Source organism: Alexandromys fortis, unplaced genomic scaffold (genome assembly GCF_014885135.2).
Source record: "Alexandromys fortis isolate MF-2015 unplaced genomic scaffold, M_Fortis_MF-2015_v1.1 scaffold_136, whole genome shotgun sequence".
Taxonomy (NCBI): domain Eukaryota; kingdom Metazoa; phylum Chordata; class Mammalia; order Rodentia; family Cricetidae; genus Alexandromys; species Alexandromys fortis.
Genome location: NW_026068024.1, coordinates 2,780,895 through 2,807,736, shown reverse-complemented (window position 1 = coordinate 2,807,736; position 26,842 = coordinate 2,780,895). Strand labels below are relative to the sequence as shown.

Below are 26,842 nucleotides of genomic sequence, written 5' to 3'. Positions count from 1 at the left end.
TAGAAAAATTCCGTCACTATTCATCTTGTCCGAGAGAAATGGATCTACCTACTGTATCTGGAGGCTGGATGTACCTGAGATGCACTGTGTGCATCCATGTTCCGCTGCCAAGCCTAACCCTTAGCCCAGCTGGATGTCTGTCGAGATAGCTTCCAGGTCACTCTCTGTTGGTTGTTTGTTTGTTTGTTTTCCTACTCTAAGGACACATTGCCGGCTCCAGTGTCTACGCCTTCTTTCATAGAGCTTTCACTTTGCCAATATCATTTTTCAGTTAACAGGACATTAAATTGTTAAAATTTGGGGCAGTGATTCCACTGCACCTTACTGGAAGTTAACTGAATTGCTATTTAGAACATTCCATGCCTTCTGATATTTTTGTATGTTTATTGAGAAGATGAATGATAGTCACTCATTCTAAATTTAATGAGAGTCATCATAAACTCTTCTTTCTGAAACATTATGTTATCAATTTCTGTCTATAAATATGTTTTTCTTAAAAGTTATTGAGAAAAAAATCCAAGCCAGTTATTTTGAGTTCAAAATAAATTAAGTCATTGTTTATGATATCCAGAAACTTAAAATAGCTTTGTCTTGGGTTGTGTATGCTGTGAAAGCCAGGTTCCCAAGCTCCCTTTTGGCTCCTGCTTCTCTCTCGACCAAAGGGCCTGACTCTCTTCCAGAACCAAGATCCAGAGCATTGAGATCTCTTACTTTCTGAGACGCTGTATCCAAAAATCTTTTTATTTTTAGCTCAGGATTTATAAGTTCTAATTTTTTTGGTTCTAAGATAATTAAAAATTTTAGATTTTCTTGGCAAAAATGTTAATAAATGATTCCTGTTTTCACCAAAAAAAAAATGGGGATATATTCAGCACATGAGAAATGAAGTAAAGATCAATGGATTAGGCTGAATCTTGCCGGTCAACCCGATCAGAGAAGTTGTACCATGATCCGTTCTCACAGGCGACTTGTGTAGAACTGGAAGCTCCCTGTCTAGAGCAGCAGCGGCCTGTGCCTGGGTGAGGGTGAGCCACCAGGTGCGGTGTCCCCGTTCCCCTGTGGACCACACATCACTGTCAAGGCCCATACCTTCCCCTGTCCAAGCACTTGGGAGTCCCGAGCGTTACTTTGTGATGGTTGTCAGTGAGCACATGTGCCCACCCGTGCACGATACATGTGGTAGCTGGAGGATGCTCAGTACGTCACATGAACTGGGTCTGTCTCAGTGTGAATTGAGCAAACTTCTCACTTTCTTGCTCTCTGAACCAAAATGGAAGGCAGGAAAGGGTTGCCTGATTTTTTTTGTTTGTTTGTTCAAGTTTTGGTGCTTGTCGTGGAACTAGCTCTTGTAGCGACCAGACTGGCCTCGAACTCAGAGATCCACCTGCCTCTGCCTCCCAAATTCTGGGTTGTGTGATCTTAAAAGTATTTTTGACTTTCCCAAATCTTCTCAATCGGATGAAACTCAAGAAGTTTGTGTTAGGAACTTCTTAAGGGAAAGCAAGAGGGAAAAAAAGCCCTCAAAATTCCAGGACTCAGGAAGATAATGAAGCAATAAGTAGGGTCACATGGTGAAAGGAGAAGGGGACTGTCCGGTGAAGTCACGGGAGAAAGATGGCTGCTTTTTTATCCTTGCATTTTCTTAGAAAAGGCAAAATGAAACACGCAAACTACTAGGCTAGTTCTTCGTGCCTTGGTGGTCAGCGCTGGTTAGATACAGAAAGCTGTCTGCCAAGCAGGCGAAGTAGGCGATCGTGTGCTTGATAGACGGCTCACTGATTACTGCTAGCTACATTTTCTCTTGACGTCTATGAGGAGACAGTTCCTAAGGAAAGGGGGTGGATGACATCTGGCCAAAGGCTGAATCTACAAATAAGGATTTACTGTATTAAATTGCTATTCGACAATGGAATGCGGCCTTCTCTGTCAGCTGCCTTGGTATGTGTGCTGTGGGAAGGACTCCAGTGTGTGTATGGGGGTGCGGTCCCCAGTGCCTTACATAGTCCCCATGTGTGCTGAGCATGGATGCCTGCCGCCCCCTGGACCCGTGTGCACATTGTTTCCCTTCTCTGAAGACTCATCTCTCCTCTCTGTCACCCTTCATTCAGCTGTGTGTTCTTAACACCTCCGTATTTCACATTTAGTTGTGTGTGTGTGTCACAATTATGTTTTAGGAGAGTTTTATGTCCTCTGTTACTAATTTTGTAATTAGCCCATTATATCACTTAAAATAAATATTCTATGTGAAGGGCTCTTTTTTCTCCCTCGTTTGAGCCTCAGTTTGACTTTTGTCCTCTGAAACACCGACTGATATCTGAGACAGATTCCCAGCCCCGTGCTGTACTGTCGGAACAGTTCCGCACGTCAGGAAGGGAAATTAGATTAAAGCAAAGATGATTACCTATACATGATAGCACAGCCCTGGCCAGAAGGAAGGTCTTGAAATGCCTTTCCTTAAGACCAGATCTATGTATTTGCCCCCAGCTGCTTCCGCTCAGAAATCTAAGGTGTCCCCACCTCTGCAATCCCAATTTCTTTGCACTTGTGAGAAAATCCAGTATTGCTAGTGCTTGGTTGTGAGATGCTAATAGAATTCTCGCAGGTTGCTTGCACACTGTGTTTGGGAGTCGATAAAGACGTTTGGGGAAGAAGCGTTCTGGAGTTCCAGAATTCGCAGCCTGAAGTGGACTCATCCCAGATGAGGCCAGCTGAATGGAATCCTTGGCAGGGTGCTCCTTCCCCTCAGAAGCATGTAAGTTAATAAAAATTAATCTGACCGCATAGCTGCAGTGAGTGAAAACAAGGTGTACCAATTCGAAAATGCTGAAATCTGTTAAAACAGTTCAACAGAAACTCATTGAGGGAAGACAGGGAACAGAACGCTGGGCTTGCCGTAGGGTGTGGTGCTTACTGAAAGGAAGGGCTCAGCAGTTTCTGAGTATCACTGGTGACGGTGCAGAAGACTCTGGGTCTCTGGAAGGCCATCTGATAGAGAGGCACACCATCAGTAACCCGCCCTCAAGGGAAATGCTCCATTGTAGACTTGTTTTCCACCACATAACGAAAACTGAGTCCAGGCGGGTGCCACCTTTACACCTAGACCAAGAAGCCAGAGAACTCTAAGAGACACTCACATGGAAAATGATCGAGAATACTTACTGTCAAGTCTTCTTATTTGCCCTAGTTCCAATCTTAAATAATATGCTTCACTTCCTACTGAAAACAACGTCGATTAGCTTACTGTTGAGTGCAGTTGTAGCTGACAGAGTGTTGGGCTCACTCAGCATTCCGTCTGCTAAAGTTCGGATCCTGGGGGAGTGAGTTGAGCTTCTCAAAGTTTTCCTAAACAGTTCTTATCTCCAGAGACCCACCTTTTCAGTCTCTGAGGTGTTTAGCCTCCTGTTAGGGTGGGAGTGCTGGGTCAGGGGCTATCAACAGCACACACACTCCACCCAGATAGACACGTTAAAGCTGGTGTTCCTGGGGAGTTAGGGCCTCTTCTGTTTTTATGCTTGGAACTCAGAGATCTCTTCTTTGGCCTTTGTGATACAGCCTTGGTTAGCCTGGTCATATCTGTTGGAGACCTTATGGCTGTTAACGTTGTACTGGGTAATTAAATTACTTTTCTCCTGCCTACTCAAGCTGCAGTAGAAATTGTCCAAGAAACCTTTATCAAATTAAGTGTCGTGTAATGAATTATCATGTCCATCTGTTTTATGCTCCCATCTCAACAAAGATGGAGCTATCTTTCTATATTTTTTTAAGATCAGTCTGTTGGTAAACAGCTCTCTCTTTTTTTAAAAAAAAGAAAAATTCAGTTCTTCTTTGAGGTATGGAGTGTCATTCTCTTTAAATAATTCCTCCAGCTGCTTTTTGAGAGTAAATTATACAGTATGTAAAACATGCATTAACATGTGCATTTAAAGCATTCCTGACTCGTGACGTGCTATGTCAGTAGCATTCTCCTTGTTTTTAAACACATGCAAAAGAAGAAAAAAATTGCAAGTATATTTAAGTGTATTTAAAGCTCTTCTTTCTCAGCTTAGGAAAGGACATTGATTCTATTGCCCTCTGTCATAGTAATTTTTGGTAAAAAAAAAAAAAAAAGAGCAAATAAACTCATGACTAAAAAGCTAGAGTCTATATTAAACTCTGATGTTTTTTTAAACAAAATAATTGTAAGAATTTCATGTTATTATTGGACTGATCCCAAACTGAAGAAAATACGCTTTCCTAGAAGTTAAAGCCCTTACCCATTAGAGATGAAGCATCTCCCCAGTAGGGCACTTGGCTTGTCAGTCATGTGCTTCAGCTGTGTGAGCCTTCACACTTTCTATACCAGGGCTGTGTGCCCTGTGTGCTCCTCCACGAACTTGACCCAGGACCTAGTCTTTGTTTTTGTATTTACCCTGAAAACAAACAAGGCCGCATCACACATTGGCTTATGTCTGTTCCAAGTGGTCCAGACATCACAACTGAGGGGAACAAGTGAGTCTTGTGGGGCCTTTGGTGAAGCCCAAGTGGAGAATTCACAGCAAGAAGAATATTAAGCTTGACGACTTTCTCTATCCATCCATCATCCAGAAAATAAAAAATCTGCTCTGAATAACTCTACGGGGGAAACAAAGCTTTGTGAACTTTTTAGGGAGCTGACAAGCGAATGTAAGACATTACCTCTATGGGAAAGACTAAAAGAAGCCTAGAATTTCATAGAGCACATTCTACCCACTTGGCACCCTTCGCGGTGGCCCGAGGTAGTGACAGCACATCACTGTGCTTGACAGCTTGTAGAGGTTCGAGGTCGTGTCTGCCTGGTAGACACTGAACAACTGAGATGGAACCCTGGAGGCAGAGGTGGCTGGATTCCCTTGGCCTTTCTGAGTTAGCCTCTTGGGAACAGACCATGCAGGCAAAAGCCTTTCACGTTATCCTTTCCCGGCCTTGTATGGATTGGGGAGGCGTATTACGATTAGCCTAAGTCATTAGTTACATTTGTCCCTTCCTGTCCTTGGCAATCCTGCTCCAGAGTCTTCATGGATGCCTGGAATTTCACATGAGGCTAAATCCAGTTTTCTTCTATGCATGTAGACCCATAATAAAGGCACAAGAAGATACTCATAAATAAAACTATAGCAATTATAGTAACATACTGTAATAAAAATTATTCATGCTGGTCACGGTGGCTTAGGCCTATAATCCCAGGACTTGGAGAGGGAGACAAAAGAATTACCATAAATTTGAGGCCAGTTTGAGTTTATAGAGTATAACCCTTTCTCAAACCACCAGATACATGCACAGTGTTATTTATGACTTGTGGTTGTTTGTTTCTAGAACTTTCCATTTGAAAAGGGGTGACTGAAAACATAAATAAAGCAGGATAGATTGGGCTAACCTCTGCACTCTGTGTATGTTTCCCTCGCATCATCTTCTAAGACAGATAAATAAAAGCTTACATCCATTCTGTAGATAATCTGCGGCAAGCCCCGGCACCCAAAAGCCTATAGTTTTGACTTGCTCAGGAAACAGATTCTTGGCATGTTCGTCGTGTACCTGGAAGGAATAAATGTCCGTGAGATCAAAGAACCTTTAGTTTATGGGGAGGCAAATGTGAACAAATCACTGTAGTTCTAAGTGTTGGTTGTCTTAGAAGTTGAAATGTGCAAAATAAGGAGAAGCTTATGGGACGAAGAGATACTAATTCCTATTTGGAAAACTGTCAGATTTCACTTTTGAGCTGAGTCTTTGGGAATGAGTCAGAGTTCATGGGATGGAGAAAGACGAAAGGGCATTCTAGGCTAGTAGAGTCTTTGACTTTTCTGTTTTTAAATGTGTCTTGGAGCCGAAAACATTTGCACTAATCTCATGTATCTTCATGACTTAAGAGAAATGGAATGGACCCCCTCTTCAGATAGCCACCCCATGGCCAGACTACATCACTTGTTTAAGATTTCTCTTTGCTTTCCTCTTCCAGGGAGCAATGCTTCTTAGAATAGTAGGCAGATCCCTTGTTATCCAGCCTTCGCCTGCCTCTCCTCCATATCGGCTGCCAAACCCTTGATAATAATGCCCTACCTCGTCTTGACATGTGCTGTGTAGATTGTTTCTTGTTCTTGTAAACCCACCAGGTTCTTCTGTACCTAGAATGTCTTCCTTATGTGCCCTCTCTCATACTTGGTGACTTCTACACAGTCTGGGACTTCTCACAGCCTTCCTCACACTGCCTCTGCCATCAGGCACCCGCCACCATACTTCTACCACATCACCGAAGAGCTGTGCTCACAGGCAGAATGGCTTCTCCAAGGCGTGCGCTCTCTCCAGCAGCCTTTGGCACAAAGGTGCTCACTAGGTGGAGTCCCGATTTGCAACGGGCATCCTTGGGACCCACTTCACCCCTGAGAAGTGTTTCATTTCTTGAGATTACATTCCTTGCCCCATTTATAGTAATGGCCAACATCTTTAAACTGACCTGTTTTGTAAAAAAGACAAGCTTCTTCTGAAGACGTGTTTGTTTCTGCCCAGGACAAGAGTGGTACCTCTTAGAGGGAAGCATCCTGAGCTGTCCTTACTTCTTCTTCTGGACTCACACTGATTTCCAGGCTCGTTGTCCCTGACTCCTATAACTGAGGAGTTCCCTCTGAAAGACCCAATGCAGGAGGAGGGAAAGGGGTCAGGAAATGTAAAAATATTAGAAAGATTAGCCTAGGGTGGGTTCCACTGGAGTGCCGCAGGCAGGGAGGAGGCTCATGTGTTAAAGAGAACTGGTCAGAAGGAGGCTGAGGCTTGGGAGAAACTGGCAAAATCATGGAGTGAACAGAATGAGTGTGGAGAACTTGGAAAGTGGCCTCTTGTCATGTGCAGGTGGGCTGCGTGACTTCAAAGACTTTATTGATATGGTTGAGTTACTTACGTGGGACGGGAACAGAAGCAGGGACCCTGGATCTTCAGGGACTGTGAGAGGTCAGAGCATTGAAAGTGCTTCCTCTGCATCACCCCAAAGCATCCTAAATGACATAAATAAGAGAACAGGTGTTGAGTGCTTTCATGTTTCAGCCACGGTGCTAGATGTTTCTCATGCGTCAGTCCGATTAATCCACACGGCAGTCATATGACATATGGAAACTTTAACCAGCTCTATTTTTTTTCCATGTGGTTCAGTTGAGATGTAGATTATATAACCTGCACAAACTCCCATGGTCACATCGCTGCTAAGGAGCCAGAACTCAAATATGACACTGTTTTAAGTCAGTGTCCCTTTCTGGAAGCCTCTGTGTCTTGGGTGGGAGTCAGAGCTACAGGGAGGAAACGTTTGTGTGAATGGAAAAGCCTTGCTGACTTCCCTCCCAGCCACCACAGTGGAGGAAATGAGTGTGGATGTCCCTAGTCTTGCTGGAGGCAGAAAGATATCGTTAGGGAAGAGCCAGGTAGGTATTAAAAGGTTTGCGTGGTGCAGTTTGTGTTGATGCCCAGATTGGCTCCTCAGCTCCTGTTGGAAGACAGGTTGGTGCGTAGATGAGTCCCTGGCACAAGTATGTTATCCAGAGGATGTGAGACTACCGTCTGCCACTTCACGCTGATGACGAGAATGAGAGGCTTGGAGTTGATTGTTCACTGGGATCCAGTTGGAAGTCTGCAGTCATCTGCTTCAGTGCCAACCTGGGTACAGATGACTCTAGATGCCCGAGGCAGTGTGTGTGCAGCCACAGCAGTGGAAACTGAGCTAAGGTTTTAAAGCAGTTGATCTGTTCAGGTGTCATCGGTCCGTGTTTGTGCTTGTGTTCCAGGGCAGGCGTTCAGCAGCCTGCACCCCACTGTGCTCTCATATCCAGGGCTTCCCTAAACTGAATCTTCCTGGCATTTCCAGTATCTGACTAGCTGCATGCCTGCTTGCATGTGTATCCTCAGTAAATAAACACAAACTGAGTACATATTTGTAGACAAGCCGATTCCATGCTCCAGAGCCTCCATTTCTAGTGCAATGGGTGATCCCAGGTTTGAGATGAAATTACTTGACATTGCTGCATTTAAACTTATTCTCCAGCCCAGAGAGATGGCTCAGCAGCTAAGAGCGCTTCCTGTTCTTGCAGAGGACCTAGATCCAATTCCCAGTATCCACATGGCAGCTTGCAACTGTCTGTAAGTTTCAGGAGATCCGGGGCCTCTGCTGACATCCGTGAGCTCCTACTTGAACATGGTGGGGGGGGGCATAGACATACACTCAGACACACCTACACATATAAAGTAAATAATTTTTTAAAAAATTGTATTCTCATGTCCATTCCCCCTTTCAAGGCTGTGATATGCCAGTTTCTCTTCTTTTTTCCTTATCTTGAATGGTCCTCTATACATCTCTTCCTCCTATCCTACCAGCCCATGAAAGGATACACCAGTGACTTCTCTCAGATCTGAGGAAGTGGATCTCAGTGTCAGACAGCTGGGCTTGACAAGGTGGTTGGGAATGCCTGTGGGATCCTCGCCCTAACATTTTCAACAAGGGCCAAGGAATATTTTCAGCTGTTGCCTGCCTCTGGTCTGGCTCCTGCCCAGATCGGAGCCTGCCCCTGGACTTCATTAGAAAGTCACATCGGGGTAATCGTGTGTAGAAAGCATTGTTGCTTTATCCTCGCCATATTGACTTACCGTGGGGGTCTGGGAAGAACGTCTACTTAAAGCTGGTATGTTCCTAAAGTGTGTACCATTTTCCTTCAGCTGCACACCTTCTGCTTCCTAGGCGCCTGGCATCTTTGAGAAGGAAGTCATAATTGTCTCTTGTGAGAACCAGGAATTGGGAAGCTGTCCTAGTTACTTAATTGTCTTGGGTTTATATCTCCCGTGCTTGCGAGCACGTCCATCCATTCTTCCTCCTAGACAAACAAGCAGAGCATAACACTCACAGAAAGCTCAGTTGCTTCCCTCCTTCTCGGAGGTCAGAGTCATAAGGAATGTGCAGTTACGTGTTAGGCTGCAGCAGCTCCCTGTCCTGGGGAGGGACCACTGATAGACAGCAGGGACGGATCCTCCGCGGCTGGCTGTGACTAGTGATGCAGAGTCAAGGAGCTCATACCGGGATTAGCTGGAGGAAGGGTGAAGTAGGGTCAGTAGTTCTCCGGGGAGCGGTAAATCTCCTAGGGAGAGACAGGAGGGAAATTCAAGCTTGAGGCGCTCCCATAGGGAGCTAGCTAACCATTTCCAAAGTGGTAGTTGGACCGTTCCATGTCTAATCTCCTTCTTTGGGATGTTTTACTTACAGTCATGTTTTAAATGTGCATATCCCTGGAACGAGGAAGAAAATGAAACCGCAGAACGGTAGAGCTTTAAATTTCATTAATGATGAAGCTGCTTTTAATGGAAGAGCATTGTGTTTTATGTGGCATCTTTTCCATTCTTGACAAGCTATTTCATTAACAGCCTCTACAGCCTTAGCAGGGAGTACTTAGTACCTGTACTTTATAAGTTCTTAAATGCTTCCTTTCCCCTGTTCCCTGACCAAGGGAAACCCCCTGCCTTTGGTTGTGGACAGGGGATGTCTCCACATTCCAGGGCTCAAGCAGGTGTTTCAGATGTGGAATAAAGCCACTATTGGATGAACTGTTTTCTAGAATATTCCACAATTTAGACTTGTTTTTGCTGAAGGACATGGATCAAAGGATAAGTGTCTGTGTTGGGAAAGATGGGATGTCTATGGCGTGCAGTCTCCCGTGTCTTCCTCTGGAGAGATGTTCCTATGGTGGGATGTTAGGATAATGTTTGCTGTCTGTGTGCCAGCCAGCGCCCACCGCAGGGCCCATTTCTGAGACACTCCTATGTTTTTCAAGAGGGCTGTGTGGGTTTCAGGACCCCTTTCCCCAGGTTCAGTGGTCATCCCTCTTATTTAGTGTCCTTTGAAGTTTCTCTCTTCATTCTGGTAAACAGAAAAACACACATCGATTCTTTAGCCTAGTTTAAAGTCAGGTCCCAAATCTGCTCTGTGATAACAGAATCCCAACATTTAGCATGCTGTTTCTTTTTGTGAAATATAATAACATATCTATATATTATATTTATTTGTATATATAATATGTACAAATAAATATGCAACTGTTACCCGCCTCCCAGGTAAAATTATGAGGAAAGTGAGGTCAGGGGACATAGTGAGCCAGGCCTGAAAGTTGGGATTCAAGGAGAGCAAGAAGGAAGAGAAGCAGTCAGATGCAGAGGTGGCGTGACTGGTATCAGCCGGTAAGATGCAGTAGAAAAGTCTTGGATCAGGTGGTCACATGGATGGGGACGGTAATGGTGGTGGTAGATCATGGGGTTTCAAATTTAGAAGAATACTTTCTGAGCATGCGTCTTACTTTATGGGTGAGCAAACCAACCTCCCAAGGATTGGAGTGGGTTGCTAATGTTTTCACATTTTCCGGCGGGGACAGTTAAGTAAATAACAGGAGGAGCCTTTGTGAATGATTGACAGCATACAGACGACTATAATCCCCATTAAAATGTTAAGACGGACTTGGTCTTCTCAAGTGGGAAGAAAATTTACCATGGTGACCCAGCCTCTGCACATGTGGGCCCAAAGGTCCTAGAAGGTGGTTCCTGGAGAACATGTGCCTTGCAGGTTCTGAAGTTCCTCCTCTGACTGGTCCTCAAGGGCAGTTCCCCAGAACCTGTTCTGTAAGCCTCACCTCTAAGTTCCCCATTCGTCATGTATAAGGAACAATGTGGGGCCAACGAGATGATGCCACACATAAAAGGTGCTTGCCACTGAGCCTAGCGACCAAGAAGGATGGGGGAACTGACTTCCAAAAGTTCTTCTCCCATTTCCAGATATGATGTACAACACACACACACAGAGACACACATATACATGCATATACGCACGTACTAAGTAAATGTTGAAAAAAAATAATCTTTTTAGAAAGACAGTACATGCTCCAAGCTCTAATAAAGAAAATGCTGGCTCCAGATTTTTGTTGGTTGTATTTGTTGCATATTGTCTTCTTTTATAAGACATCCCCTTCTTTGCTAGAGAAACACATGGGAGAATCGGTATGATTTTGATTTAGTAGAATAAGCAGGTACACTACAAGAGTCAGGGGCCCTGCCTGTATATTGTTAAAAGTCAGAAGACGGAAAATTAATTCCGGAGAAAGCCTTGTGGGTGTGTGGTCCTAAGGGCTCTGGGGTCTTCACCAGGGGCCAAAGGAGAGGCAGGCATGAGTGGGCATCTGGGCGACTGACGGTTGCATTCAGTGAACGGAAGACTGGCATTGGTGCCAGAGTGTGAATGAGCAGAGCCTCCGGTGGAGCGTGCAAGCTACATGATAGGCAGAGGCCAAGCTTGCACACACCCAGTAAGCTGTGTCTGGAAGCTTCCGCACTGCCTGGGACTGTGTTTATAGTCCCCGAAGCAAAAGACATACAGGTGAAGAGGAAATGTGTACTCTGCTCTATAGCCAGCTACCCAGCAATATGAGCCTCCTAAGGAAGTGAGTGCCCTCTAGGGGTGTATGTGATGTCTCAGTTCTGTTCACCATTGCTCATAGGCCCTCAGGATGCCCACTAAACTGAATGAATCAGTTACCTGCTCTGGGAAGAGGAGAGCGGGGCCCTCTTAACCAAGTCCCACCTGACCGCAGCTGTGATTACATTATGCAGAAATTTATTAACAGGATGTTTTGATTGATTACTATCTTAATATCAAGGATGGCATTAGAGGATTCTCTGCTACCCTGGCAAATTGCAGGTACAGATTAGTGCTTCTTTGAAACTAAAAAAAAAAAAAAGTCCAATGTCCTTAATTCTCTTCTTTTATGATTCCATTTATATGAACTGCATAAAGCAGTCAAGCACACAGAGGTCTGACTTACATTTGTAGTTGCCAGGGCCAGAGTCGGGAGAAGCCGGGGAAAGGCTGCTGTATGGTGCAGGGTTTCTGTTTGGGGTAAAGAAAAGGGCAGCAGCAGTGACTGCACAGCCTCGCAAATAGAAGATCAGTGAGCAGGAGTCTGTATTTTAGAAGGGGTACCTGCTGTGTGGTGACTTCCATCTCCTAGGGCAGAGGCTTGCTGCTCAGAGTATCCTCACACCGCTCTGTCTGAAGGGGACTAGTTGAGTTGAACAACTAGGGTCTCTGCCTGGTTTTCCCTTGCTGTTGCCTCTCATTTGTTAAACTAGCTAATAGCATCCATCCTTCCTTTCTTTCCAACCCTGTCTCCTTTTCTATACCAGCTCTACATAAGAGGCGCAAAAAGAGCATGTGACCCAAACAGAGGGAGAGAAGACAGGTGTGTTCAGGTGTTGGCGGCCAGACCCGGGAGCTAGAACAGGACAGGCAGGAGGCGGCAGGAGTGAACCGTAGAGCAAGTGTCTGCCCAGAGCAGGAGCAGGAGCGAGCGCTGTTTAAGGGAAACGCTGGGGGAGAGAGTTGGAAGGAAAGGTATGTGGCCCTCCGGGTGATGAGTGCTACCCCGAGACACTGATAAGTGGAATGAGGAGAAGAGTGTTGGCTGTGGAAGTGAGTGCAGGAACAAAGCTGTGGGCTGGGTGTGGCGTGGCTGGAGTGAGGGCAAAGAGCGCAGGAAACTGGGGAGGGGTGAGTGATGACATCAACCTCCTTAAGCATCTGTCTCCTGTTAGTTTCTTAATCCATCTGTTTTCTCTTTTGCCTTGCTTGCTCTTACCCAGGAATGGGGTAGGAGGGAAGGAAGACTGGCGGGGGGGGGGGGGGATAAAAAAATGAAAAGAAGGGAGGTAGCGAAGACAAAGTACAGTCTGTGTGCTTAGGCTGTTCTGGAGCTCAGCGTTTCCTCCAAGTGACTCCCGAGAAAGTCGTGTTTCTTCCACGGAGAGTAGGGATATAGCCATCTGTAGAGGGTAGGTCCACAAGGGGTCTGCAGTCGTTACCAAATGAACGAGGAAGAAGACCTGTCAATAGACGGTCTGTGGAAATTGTGTTAAACTGTATGAAATTGCTGTTGGGCCATTTTCAGCCTATCAAAATAAAACAAAGTAAAGGTGTATTTGTACGACGGAAGCCTAACAGATGATAAGATGTAGCAGACCTTAGCCCGGATGTTCACTTTTTCTGGTTCCGTCCTCAGGTCATCCATTAAAGTGTTGATTTTAGGTTCAGAGGAATCTGTCGAAGTCAAGGGACGGATGGCATTAGGTAGGGAGGCAGGGTAGGTAAGAGGACCAGGAACCAAGGATGCACCAGTCTGCAGACTTCGTGCTTCTTTGGCAGTCAACCATTTAGGCTCGGTAGTAAACTTGGGAGGGGGAAAGGGTCCTTCCTTTTCTAAGTGGGTTACTAAGCACTTTTGAGAGTTTTTGGTTCATCTTCCTGGTGCCGACATGGGTCTCTGAGGATAATAGTAGGGGCATTGGAACACTGGGGAATGTGGCAGATACAGGGCAATGTGAGAATGATTTTTGGTGTGATGTGATTTCCCAGAGTTCAGCAGCAGCGAGTCTAGCAGAGAAGTGCACAGTGTGTTTGGACAGAAAGAGCACGGAAGTGTTGAAGAACAACAGCCAAAGAGTGTACTTCCTGGGCGTACGTGTGCTGCCTGGCGTTTAAGAATGATTGTAACACATGAGCAGGCAGAGTGTGATTCTAGACTCTAGAAGTGGTAGAAACAGCTATTCCTATGGGTGCTGTCACCAGGATGTGTCACGTGCAGTAATGTAAGCCATACACCAAGCTGTACGATTGTAGTGGTTTGACCGCACGCCTAAAACTCTAGTGGCGAGGCACTCAATGCTAAAACACCAGCTCGCAGTACACAGCCCTAGAAGGGAGTTGTCCTGCAGGAATCCAAAACTCCGCACGCCAAACAAGCAGGCATTTATCTTAAATGGTGGGCAGAAATATGATTGTAGTAAAACCTTAATGTGGTTTTCATTCCCGCTCTCCCAGGAATCTAACCATCATCACGCGGGGAAAAACCAAAAGAGAAGTGGTGGGGGCAGGTTTCATTCACATCTTTCCAGTGGCTTATAATGGTCTTTGGTGTGCAAACTTTAACGTCATTTACATATTTTAGTTCCCCAGCTAATTAAAAATGTCATTGAAATTCTGCGTCTGATTATTGAGATACTTGAGGACTATAAGCATATTTGTAATTTATTGAAGTTTCAAACAATAGATCAAACCAATCACTTGAGCAAGAAAGGGAGAACAGCAGAATTAATGAATCTGTTAAAAATTCTTGATGTGAATGGCCCCTCCCCTGGTCAGAACAACACTTCCACTTTAAATGAGAACCCACACATTTCCTTCCAGCATCTTTCTCTTAAGGATGCCTGTATTTTCTCCTCTCGGGCTGGCATCTCACTCCATCACTCTTTCACTATGTAACCCACAGTCTGCTCCCAGCGGCGTCCTCAGGACCAGAGGCTAGCAGCTACTTCCCAGTACTACAAGTGTGTGCTGGTACCCAGCTGCCCGAGCATCTCTTTCCCAGTGTCTTATTTCATTGCCTCTGAGAAGCCAGTTTGGTCTCTCCTCTGTTCTCTTCACTTAACTCTGCTTATCGGCTCCTGCAGATTTCACAACAGAATCAAAGTCAAGAGCGACCAGAACTTATAGCTCATAAAATATCTCATCCCTGCATGCGGAGATGCATGCACATGTGATAGCTCAGAATCTAAGAAATTAAAACTTTCTACTTACAGGACAACTGTCAACAAAGTTTATTTGCCTAAACCTCACGCCCCGCTGTGTGTAGAAACTTCAGATTTCAATCTGTTCTATGTATGGCACACAAACATAAATTAAATATTGCTCAAGATGACTGTGTTCCTAGAGATGATCGTACTGACAAGGAATGACTGGAAAGCCAATAATTTAATTATGGGGTGGGGAGAGATAAAGCCCTATAGAGAATGCCTACCCATCCCTGGAAACAAGGCTGTAGTCTGAGGCTACTTAACGGAGGGACCACTCATTCACTGTTAGCATCCCTGACCAACATAATGAGCATGTGTAGAAATGGCCCTGCATCATCTGAAAATGTTACAGTGAATACCAACGTGGGGAGCTAAGAAATGAGGTGAAATGTGTCTCCCGAGATGGGCAGGGTTAAAGTGGGGCTGTCTAGGTAGGACATGAGCGGTAGTTGTTTGGGAAGTGGCTTACTGCTCATACAGCCCTTTCCACATTCCTTCCCTGTACCAGACAACCAGGTTGTACCATGTAGCCCAGGTACTTGTCACTTTGTTTGGGGGTCTCCCAACGTCTGTGTTCTTATTTATTCATGGGGTTTTCCTTCCCTTTTCTTTGGTTTCAGATGCGAGTGTCTCTCTGGCTTATGTGGTTTTCCCGTTTGTGAGGTGGGATCTACTCCCCGCATAGTCTCTCGTGGAGATGGGACACCCGGAAAGTGCTGTGATGTCTTTGAATGTGTTAATGGTACGTGGGGTTTCTCTTGTTCTCAGAGAGTGTTCATTTGTGCAGCAGGAGGAGGAGGGAGGGCCAGCCTAGCTCGTTCTGCCAGTTAGAGCAGAGAGCATACTTAGGGACATGCTGAGGGTCACTCCGAGAGGGGACTTGCTTAGTGCTGTGCAGCTGAGAAAGTTAGGGAGGGAAGCATCACACTGTCACAGAAAACCTCACAGTTTCAGTAGCAGACCATATGATAGGATGTGTCAAAAGTTCAGTTTGGGGATTTTAGGGGGAAAGAGAGGGGACTGTAGCCCGTTCCATACTTTCTGTTCTCCAGTGACCTGTGCTCATTGCTGTCAGGAGATATTCTCACAGAAAATACGTGGAAGCCAGCACAATTAGAAATAGAAAAGACGTTGTTCTTCCAGCCCAGGGTGTCTCTAGTTAGAGAGTATCTTAGATCACTGTTTGGGATGAGCATTGGCCAGATTTAAACCTGACCTTCCTGGCTTTAGAGAAAAGGACTCGCATGTCAAAAGTTCCTTGAGGAGGACCTGCCTCTTACCTTCACCCTTCACAAGACAGCTTGGTATTTGGCAGCTTGATGTTTATTAAATTGGGATGCTAGGAAAGCAGAAAACCTGAGCCATGCTTCTCTAGTGGAATTTTCAGGAGAAAAAAAAAATGTAGTTGCATAGACCACAACCACTGCCCATGCATGGATGAAAGTAGAGACAGTTAAACAGGCATACCATTGCACACACAGAGACCGGCAGTGACTACCACCTGTGAGAACCCAGGCTTTGGGATGTCCCCTTCCTGCTCTCAGGCCCCTCCTCCCACAAAGAGGTCCTGCTAAAGTTGGATCATACTTGAATTGTGACCTTGTATTTTCCAGTCACGTGGCCCTGTGTTTTGTTGCTTTGATTTGCACTGAAAAAAAACACTGGTAGCGTAGCTGGGTGATTAGGAAAAACCTCAGGGAAAATGATGCCAGATGAGGGTTGGTTGATCCTTCTTGCTGTGTAACCAGGGAAGGCTCGTGGTCACCGTGGGCCTCAGTTCTATGACTCTAGAATGAAACGAGTAACAGTGATTATGCATCAAGTGTTAATAGTCTTTATTATTCTGTGTGTTCCCATTCTGCCCACACTCTCAGAACACCGCTCTGGGTGTTGGTGGTGGAGACAGTAAGGCTAGAGTAAGCATCCTCACATACAGACTTTATAAATAGAATACAAGGGAAGGCGCGGGGAAAGTTCCGTGTTCTTAAATCTCTTTGAAGTGCTTCCCATCAGTCCTGTTAGCACCCAGCCAGTGGTTTTTGTCTGTTAATCCCGAGCCAGTGGACAAGCAGACCTCTTCCTTCTGGCCGCGCTGCAGCGTGATTTATGGCAGGTGATGTTCTCTGTGAATGCTTAGCTTGTGCTGTTAACTCGTGCAGCCCTGCGGATGCGCCTCTGACACGGCTGTCTCTCGTTCATTCTGTCGGGACAGACAGACAGAACAGGCAATCTGTCTGTCTCATCACACATCTGTGGATGTTGTTGGGGCTCCCCAGACTTTATTTATTTAGCAAGTGAACGACCTGTTTGGTAACCATCTTTGTGCCCTTCGGAAGTGACCGTTAACATGCCAGCTCACAGGGGTCACTTCACAGGGGTAGCCCAGGCTCCATTGTCCCATACCCTCATCTGGTCACTTTGTCTTCTGCAAAGAACACCTGCATGAGAATATTTGCTCCATTTCTCTGCCCCTGGCTCCTTGCTTCTCGAGAACCAAGCCTCACACCTCTCTGCCTATCGGATCATTGACTGTACCTTTTCAGCAACCCTAATATCAGTCTTCATGTCGTGCCCTTGCTTATAGACACATCTTCTAGAACCCCAGCCTTAAGATTAGGACTGACCATCTGACAATGGGAGGGAGTTGCTGTGTTTCCTGCGGTTGCTTCCTCTCCCCACAGATTTGTTGTGTCAACCTTCCTTGTTTCTTGTCCTGCTCCAGATTCTCTTGTATTCTCTTACCATTCAGTTGTGGAATTCTATAGCTATAATTCTATGACAGCTATAATCAGTACTAGAGGATATTTTAAGGATAATCTATTTTTTCTGTATCTTATTTATTTTGGCAGGTACATGTGTTTATATATCCATGTGTATTTATGTGATTTATACCACAGTCTCTCTTTCTGTCAATCTCTGTGTCTCTCTTTTTATCTATCTCTCTGTATGCAGTTGCGCCTGTGTGTATGAGTGTGTGTGTGTGTGTGTGTGTGTGTGTGTGTGTGTTGGACAAGAAAAGGACAGAGGGATGGAGGAAGAAGAACCAGGTGGAGGGAGAGAAACAGAAGGGAGAGAGGGGAACTTGCTTATCCACAAGACTTTGGGGCTGCTGAGATCAGGTTTAATAACATAGTGGTTAAATATTAATTAGAAAAGAGAAGAATAGCCATAATCTTGTTAGCAGAAATTAAACAGAGCACACACAAGTGTGCAGGCTTACAGGTGTCTTTGTTGTCCATGCAGTTGTCACAGTTAAACATCGTGCCTGCCCACCCCACCCCACCCCCAGCTTCCCGTCATTAAAATGTAAGAGCATGTAGGCTCAGGTACACCATTCTTATTTGTAGAGGCAAAAGGGCCCGCTGGACAGAGCAGCACACAGTCCCTAATGGCAGCTTCTTTCTCACATGGAAATTAAAAAGACAGCCCTGGGCCATATATCATAGGTTCAGTCACCTCAACAGCACAGACACAGATGCCAGTACCCTGTTGCCAGGCTCCTGGATAAGAGTATCTTTACTCCTGACACTTGGTGAAAGGGCAGATGTGCACAGCTGGACCTTGGTGCCTGGATCACTGTCTCGTGGTCCGAGAAGTCCCCAGTTGCATGCAAAGGAAGACCCCAGTTGAGGAAGGTTAGGTTAACTGTTCACATGACAAGCCTCAGAGTAGAAGCAGAGATTCCCCCAGCAGGACTCGGCTCCTGTGCTGACCACAGGGCTCACGTTACTTTTTCAAGATATACATTAAAATGAAGAGGTAAGCCGGGCGGTGGTGGCGCACGCCTTTAATCCCAGCACTCGGGAGGCAGAGGCAGGCGAATCTCTGTGAGTTCGAGGCTAGCCTGGTCTACAAGAGCTAGCCCCAGGACAGGAACCAAAAGCTACGGAGAAACCCTGTCTCGAAAATCAAAAAAAAAATGAAGAGGTAAAATTTGAAAGTTTATGATGTAAATTCCCGAAATGAATTTGAGAGCTCCTGAGTGCGTTAGGCCGGATGACTAGGTTGGAAGACTTCCTCCATAAACCTGGTTTGGCCTTGTGTCGGTAGAGGGAGGAGCTGACTATGGCTGACCAGCTGACCGTAGCACAGGTTGGGCTTCTCTGTGTGGTGCAAGCTGAGAGTAAGGCTTGAGAGGTGACGTCAGACACCACGGGAACAAGTGATAGGATTGAGTGATGAACAGTCAGCCACCTCCTTCAAGAAACAACTGTATCTGCCCCGGCTCCCGGGCAGATGCATTATCAGCAGTGAGTTGGAACTGCCTTCCCACCTTACAGCTAAACATGCCTGTCTGCTTCATTGTGCCCTTATCTTCCCTGCCACCTTACGCATGTCCCACTGCTCAGTCCATAGGCTCTGGTTTCTGAGACACCAGCTGTAGAAGGGCAGAAGTGATTAGCAGCCATACTTAGACACACAGCTTCCCCGTGTATACGCCAGGCACCTAGATGAATAGAATATTTGGTTTGAATGACATCATCGACAGGGGACACTTCCAGGATGACTTAGGTGTGTCAGTGAATTTGGCTGTGGTATTATGGTTTTGGAAACATACCAGCTGAAACTTCCAGAAATAGTTTCAGCCTTATAATATTTAATACTGAGCGCAGTGAGAAAGACTGGGTATAAATTGAGGTCAGTCCACGTTCAACAGTCTAAGAATCAGTCACCAGAACAAAAGGAAGAGAACCTTGCTCTTCCCAAGCATGCCAAGAGTGGTGGAGGTTGGGGGAGACAGAAGAGGGTCACTCGTGTGCCTAGGATTAACCCAGAGCAGTATAAGGTAGGTATGGACTAAATTCATAGGAAGGCGGCAGGATACAGTGTGGCTTGTATTTTTAGCCTGTTCTTGTACCATTCAAGACCTCTGCCAGTCCCTGTGGGACTGCTGTCTCGGCAGTCTTAAAGGACAGAGTTTAAATGCGTGGCGTTGGTTAAGGGCCTTCATTAGGACCAGGCTGTCTGAAGTAAAGTTACTCACATGAAAGACACACTCAAAATCAGCGTTCTCGTCATGTAAGAAGTTGGCCTACAAACCCAACCTGGAGTGTGTAGATAAGAAAGCTGTTCCTTCCTAAGGACATGCAGGAAGAACCCCCTGTCTGGATGGCCCAAACTCCGAGTGTCTTCCAATATAGAAATGGAGAGAATCCAGCAGTTTGAAGGAAGGGCTCATTTGGATTTGTTTATTGAGCACTCCTGTTCTTCCCCACCCCCCCCCACCACCTGAGCCTTAGTAAGCTAGTGCTCATGAGGGCTTTCTGCAGCGTGTGGAGTATTGTCCCTTTTCCCTTGTTCTGATTTCCTGTCTCCTTGGCATCTCTGGTGTACATGCAAGCATCCAGTAGAAAAGGTTCATTTCCCTTTCAGGTACTTGGAAGCCTTTATGCCTGGTCTTTTAATTCAATCGGTCTAGTTACTTCAGTTAAAAGGAAACGTGGAGCAGTTGTCCCATTGCCCCCCTCCTCACACCGCTGTCACTCCTGTGACCTTCTGTTCCGTGTCATTGACTTCCTATGCAGGTCACTCCCCAGTGATAGAAGACCAGTGACAAGATAGAAGCCACCCTCAACTAAGAGGTTTAAGAAAACATTCGGCAACAGTAGACCTGGGCAGTGTTGGGAGTGTTCCTCCGTTTTCACATTTGCTATGACATTCTGTGTTTCAACATTTCCTTTGGATACCGCTCACCAATCAGAACTCGAGTTCCCCAGCAGTTCATATTATGACTCTCTCTTTGAGAATTGTAGAATGTTAGGGGGAAGAGAAGTTCACCGAATGTAGAAACATAAATTTTCCAACACAAAGTGCTTGAAACAGTCACTGAGAGACACTTCAGTACTGAAGAGTGCAAAGTCCACCTTGGTACTGTTTCTGTTCCAGTAGAGGGGAGTGGCCAGCTCTTCATCACTCTAAGGTTCACGTCCATCATCAACAGGCGAAGAAGTAGCTGGGCATTGCTCCCCATGGCTACCAGTAGCTTTTTCATGATGCACTTGTTTGGAAAGTTCTTACTTGTAGTAATATGAGCAGCGGAGCTGCGTCCCCAGCACCCCAGCCGCCTGCTAGTTTATGCCCGAAATAACAACACACAAACTGTATTCATTTAAAGACTGCTTGGCCCATTTCTATCTAGCCTTTTCTAGGCTAATTCTCACATATTAATTTAGCCCATTTCTAATAATGTGTGTAAGCACCCCAAGGTGCGCTTACCGGGAAGATTCTAGCCTACGTCCATCTTGGGTCGGAGCTTATTGCGTGTGCCCAGGAGAGCGAAACAGGGCCTCTGCTCCAGAGAGCAGAGCTGTCGAGTCTGAGCTCACTTCCTCTTCCTCCCAGCATCCTGTTCTGTTTACTCCTCCCACCTATGTTTTAACCTATCAGGGCCAAGGAGTTTCTTTATTGCTTAACCAATGAAATCAACAGATTGATATATGACACTCCCACATCACTTACTAATTAATTTCAACATCAAGACTTCATTTTGCTGCTTTGTTTTGTTTTTTTGAGACAGGCATTTCTCTGTGTAGCCCTCGCTGTCTTGGAACTTGTTCTGGAGACCAGGCTGACTTTGAACTCACAGACATCCGCCTCCCTCTGCCACCCAAGTGCTGAGATTAAAAGCATGTGCCACCACTGCCCAGTGCTTTGTTTTAGCCCAGCAAGGCTTACCTGGAAGGTTGTTTTCTGGACTATAAGTTTGGTGACTCTCCATCTCTCTTAAACTTGACTCCTATGCCCCCATCCTTCTGTCAATCAAATCTCTTTCATATAAGCTTCTACGCACCTCACCCTGAAAACAAGTCTGGCAGCAGCTTTGTGCATGACCATGGCTTCATCCCTTCCTTTTTCAAACCCTGCACTGAGATTTGTGGTTTTACCCCTATGGTAAATGTGGTTAATTAACGAAGCTAAATAATTAATACTGGTTGACTTATTTTTTTTAAGTCTGAATGGATATTGAAAGGGACCCTCACACAGCAGGGGCTGCCTCCTGGACCCGGGTTAGGCACAAACCACACCCAAACACCTGTTTTCACCCAGAGGGATCCTTTATTAAGCAGGGAAGAAAAGTTAAAGTGGCTGCTTTCTGACTCAGGCAGAAAAGCAGCAGCAAATGACCTTGTAGGTGTGATTTTAAGAGGGAAAGGAGAGGTCTGTGTTAGAATGGGCTAGGATGTGATGCTAAAGGAGATAGAGGGTGGGGGAGAAGGGGAAGGGAATAAGGAAGGGGGACGGGGTATTTGTCCCAGAGCGGCAAAGTACTGCCTCTGGGTAGAGAGGAGACAGACCTGGCACATAGGCAAATGATGGTTTGTAAAAGTAAAGGAGGACACTCTGTGATAGGATGAGGTGTTTAATTTTAATTGGGCATGTTAATTAGGTGAACCAAAGGGGGCTTCTGATTGCCTAACTTTGATAGGCAGCCTCAGAAAGAGGAAGTGGCCAAATAAGGGGGCTAGAAATGTAGTCTAAGGTTTTAAAAAGGCAGATGGAATCGGGGAGAAGGGCAAAGCCTGCCACAGCTGAAGTGGACTGGTGACCCTTCGCAGTTGACATGATTTTGAAGTCTGGAAAGAATGCTCATTACCATAGTAACTCATCTGGTACATTGCTAGTGGTTGAGATGGGCAAAGATGTAGGCGATTGGTCTCCATTCTTGAGCATGTGGCTGTTGAGTTGTCTCTGCATCATGTTTTTCCTTCATTTCAGCAAATCATCCTGGCGCTGTTGTCAAAGTTGTTCCTGCTGATAGCTTATTTCTTAATTCTACATACTGGAGGCATCGTGTCTTACAGCAGCACCTCACTGACTCGGTCACGCTAGACTTGGGTCATGTTTGGAAATCGAGTGTGAAGCCTCTAACTTTGCTTTTAAAGATTATTTTATCAATTCTTAATTCCTTACATTTCCGTTATGACCAGAGTGTCAGTTTAGACTAAAGAATGAGCTAGGATTTTTGATTGGGGTTGCACTGAGAATTAGATTAACCTAGGGGATATTTTCATCTCAACAATATTCATTGTTTTTTCAGCCTGTGTCTGTTTATCTAGAACTTTTTAATTTATTAAAACAGTGTGTGATTGACCAGAGTATAAGTTTGTATTTAAATATTTTGTAAGTATTTTATTCTTTCTGATTCTGATGTGAAATGGGATTTTTTTTAAACTTTATATTCCGAGTGTATAGAAATCCAATTTTCTCATATTGCAATTTGTACTCTGTAACTTTACTAAAATTGTTTATAATACCTGCTGAATTCTCAGTAATTTTTTTTTATATTCAAGATCATGTCCTGTGCTTCTAGAGATAGGCTTATTTCTTCCTTTCCACTCTGGATGCCTTCTACTTATTTCCTTTCCCTAATTGTCTTGGCTAGAACTCCCATTATAATGTTAAACTGATGTTCTAAGAACACACATCATTGTCTTTTCTTTTCTTTCTTTTTTACTCTTGTATTAGCCATTTTTCCACTGTGATTTAAAAAATACTTAAGAATTGCATCTTACAAAGAAAGGTTTATTTTGGCTCGTGGTTCCAGGTTCATTGTTGTCTGTTCCAGCCCTATTGTTCTTAGGGCTATGGCAAAACAGTAGCATCATGACAAAAAGGACATGGTAGCCAAAGAGCGGGGGGGGGGAGGGATTCCAGCACAAGATATACCCTTTAAGGGCATGCCCAAGTTCCTCCAGCAAGGCTCCACTTATAGTCCATTCATCTTTGAACTTAATGTATCAACCCATTGATAAATCCATGTCCTTATAAGCCATGTATACCGCAATAGCCAAGTCTTCAATAGCCAAGTCTTCAGTCCACAGTCCTTGGGTAATGGTGGGGTTGAGAATACACTTCATATTCCAAGTATGACAATGATATTTATCAAGTTAGTGAAGGTCCCTCCTAGTCCTTATTGCTAAGTGTTCGTATAATGGAAGAGTTTTGGGTTCCTTTAGGTGTCCATTCTGTATCATGAGAAAATGCTATAGTTCTTGTCCTCTACTCAGTTAACACATATTATTAAAACTAATTTACTTTTGAATAATTGAGCTTTGCATCATGTAATAAATACCTTTTAGTCATGGTGTTTGACCTCTTTCATATGTCATAAGATATGACCTAGTAGTAACATCTTTGAGAATGTTTGTCTTGATTCAGAAGAGATACTGATCTGGAGTTTTATTTTCTGGTGCTGTCTTTTGTCTGGCTGGAATTAGTATTCAAATTCAAATGAGCCAAAAAAACTCATTGGTCTCATACTGAGCGTTTTGAATATGAAGCTGTTAATTCCTTAGCAGAAATAACCCTGAGGTGAAATGTAGAACGGAGGCTTTCAGTTAGAAGGTTCTGGTTTTTCCTTCTGCCATTTGCTCAATGTGTATGTTTGAGACAAATTAACTAGAGTCCCCTTACTTCTAACCCCACGATAATCCCTGCATCGTCCCTTTGTATTGAGAGTAGATGAAGTAATGGTGTTACCAGCAAGCACTAATAATTACAGGTTATTATCCCAGGAGGGAAACAGAGAACTTAGGAGAGAATGGACCTAACTAAATCTTTGGAAGTGAAAACAAAAGCCAGTGTGAAAACAGGATCCTTGTTCAAAGACAGAGAATTACTTAGCAAAGTAAAATACAGCCTCACATACAAGTGAGTGTCATGGTCACGGAGGACGGCTACCTGTGTTGGGGTGGACAAAGTCCGGTATAGGTCTTGCCAAGGGGCATTTCAGTTCCTTGTGTGGACGGCATAACTGTTTTGTTTTTACTGTGTGCTAGTCCCTCTGTGAGAGTTAAATTCAGTTTAGTACATTTCCATCAAATTATAACTTCCTGCTGACAGAACTTTCTAAAGGCTGTTTCAAAACACACGAAGACACCACTCAAACATGACCTCACATGTGCCTTGTTTAGTTGAGGTTTTTTATTAAAATATGATTGCATCATTTCCTCCCTTTCCATTCTTCCTTCAGCTCCCTCCTATGTGTCGCCCCTCCCACCTTGCTCCTCTTGAAATCATGACCTCGTTTGGGTGTGGGGAGAAGCGTGCGTGTGTGCCTAAATATATAAACACAACCTACTCCGTCTATGTAGGGTTGCTTTATGTGTTTGAGGTCAGAGCTGACCACTTGGCACTGTAGTGCCCAGGTAGGATTATTTCTCCCCCCTTAGCGTCCCTTAGTTATGTGTTATTGCTTTATCCGTGGGTGGGGCCCCATGATATATGCCCCCTTCCTCATGCCTTGTTTGTTCTGACCCTGCAGAAACAAAGCCAGCCTGCGTATTCAACAGCGTGGAGTATTACGACGGAGACATGTTCCGAATGGACAACTGTCGGTTCTGCCGGTGCCAAGGGGGCGTCTCCATCTGCTTCACCGCTCAGTGTGGGGAGCTGAACTGCGAGCGATACTACGTGCCTGAGGGGGAGTGCTGCCCCGTGTGCGAAGGTAGGCCGAAGGGTTCAGAGCTTTCATTTCAAAATTGATCTCATTCAGAGCAATGTGAAGTCCCCTCGTAACGGCACCGTTGTCTGTCCTTTAGAGTGTTGATAGTGCCTAGTAGGGTATGTGGAAATACTTCCCCCAGGAAAGCTCCATTTGGGGCACAGTCAGTGGTCACAGGTTTTACAAGTTGACACGTGATTTCCGGGTTGCTTCCTGTTCCCACCCTGGAACTGTAGTGGTGGCGTGGTTAGTCCCAGCTTGTCCACACTGTAGCATTAGAGTCTATCATCTGCCGTCCTTGGATTGCTCAGCTAGAATTTGTAAGGCTTGTCACCATCATTCTCAGCCAGTCAGCTCGGAATCGGGACCCTACTGCCATTTCTCTTGTCAGGATGCAGATTGGCAAGGCGGCGGCAGGAGTTTAGGGACCAGGCATGTGTCAGGTGTAACTTTTAGGGACCCGTGGAGTCTGTATCCCTCTCTTGTTCAAGCAGTAGTGTTTGCATGTTCTTCCTGCAGACTCCTCCCATTTCTGGTTGTCATAAGTAGTGAAATTTCAGAATGGCACCCCAATTCTCATCCTCTAAACCCCAGCCCCTTAAGGATCGGAAAGCTGAAGTTCAGAAAAACCATCCATCTCCTGAATTTGCAAAGGAGCCAAGAGCAATGATCCAGGGCCTGAAAGAGCCTATGGCATCATCTGACACATACAGTGTCCTGCATGGTGGTCGCATGAACCTTATTGTCCTGACTGGGTCACAAACCTTTAGCCCAAAGTCTACCTGCCCCTGCTCCCCAAGTACCGGGCACAGTGGCCTGTTGAGTTCTATGCTTTTTTACTTAAAATCCTTTGGATGGTTGTGCTTTCTTTATGCTACAGTTTTGAAGACCTGGAATGTTTGATGTAGGGCATCTCTGTTCCTAACCCTGAGCAGTTATTCATAATAATGAGTCCTTTCCTTCCTTGGAAAATATTTCAGCCAAGTCAGGACACTTTTCATGTGTCACATAGGTTTTAAAAAAAAGAAAATCACTTCAAACTCTTATTAACTTTCCCAATTGCTAATTCTCATGTTTGCAATAGAGTCAGAAACTGCCTCACGGTTGGTGTTGTAAAACAGGTAGGCACCTGTGTTAATAGTCTCAAGGAGCTGCCTGCATACAGCTCTCACTTCCCAGAATCCAGATCCCAGCTCAGTGCGGAATGGAGTATGCATTGTAATATTTTTTATAACGGGCTTGAGAAAGCCCTAAGTACCTGAGGTCTGTAGCCCATTTCCATCTAACTTTTGTGTAAATGTCCTCTGCCCCATTAGTATAAGCACTAGCCTCTAAACTTAACCGGGGCTCTCTCCTCTTATTTGTTGATGCCAGTTTTTATGTATTTTTAGTAAAGGAAATGGAATGATTTATCGATGGTTCTCCTTATGGAGCTGCTTGGGGCTATTTTTGCATCCATTATTTATGTTCTTGTCAATCCTTTCAGAATATTTCTTCTCCGGTGGTCTTGTCTAATTCTGCCTTTCAGCCACGTCTGTTACTCAGTTGCCCACATTGTGGCAAGGAAAATTATGTAAATTCAGCCCTCCTCTAGGATGCCATCAGTGACCCCTGCCAGGGTGCCATCATTGACCCCTGCCAGGGTGCCATCGGTGACCCCTGCCAAGGTGCTATCTGTGACCCCCTGGGACATCCACATGAGCCCTGCCATGCAGAAGACCACATTGGGGACCTGCTGTGCTCCTTCCC

General features: G+C 45.1%; 1 protein-coding gene across 2 annotated transcripts in view; it reads left to right on the top strand.

Moving 5' to 3' along the window:
* Crim1 (cysteine rich transmembrane BMP regulator 1) overlaps positions 1 to 26,842 on the top strand; it is a 175,701-nt gene that overhangs the window by 88,741 nt on the left and 60,118 nt on the right. For both annotated transcript variants that reach the window (XM_050163474.1, XM_050163473.1), the window contains 2 exons: positions 15,270 to 15,391; positions 24,914 to 25,096. In XM_050163474.1, coding sequence (XP_050019431.1) covers positions 15,270 to 15,391; positions 24,914 to 25,096 — 305 coding nt within the window. The remainder of the gene's footprint in view (positions 1 to 15,269; positions 15,392 to 24,913; positions 25,097 to 26,842) is intronic.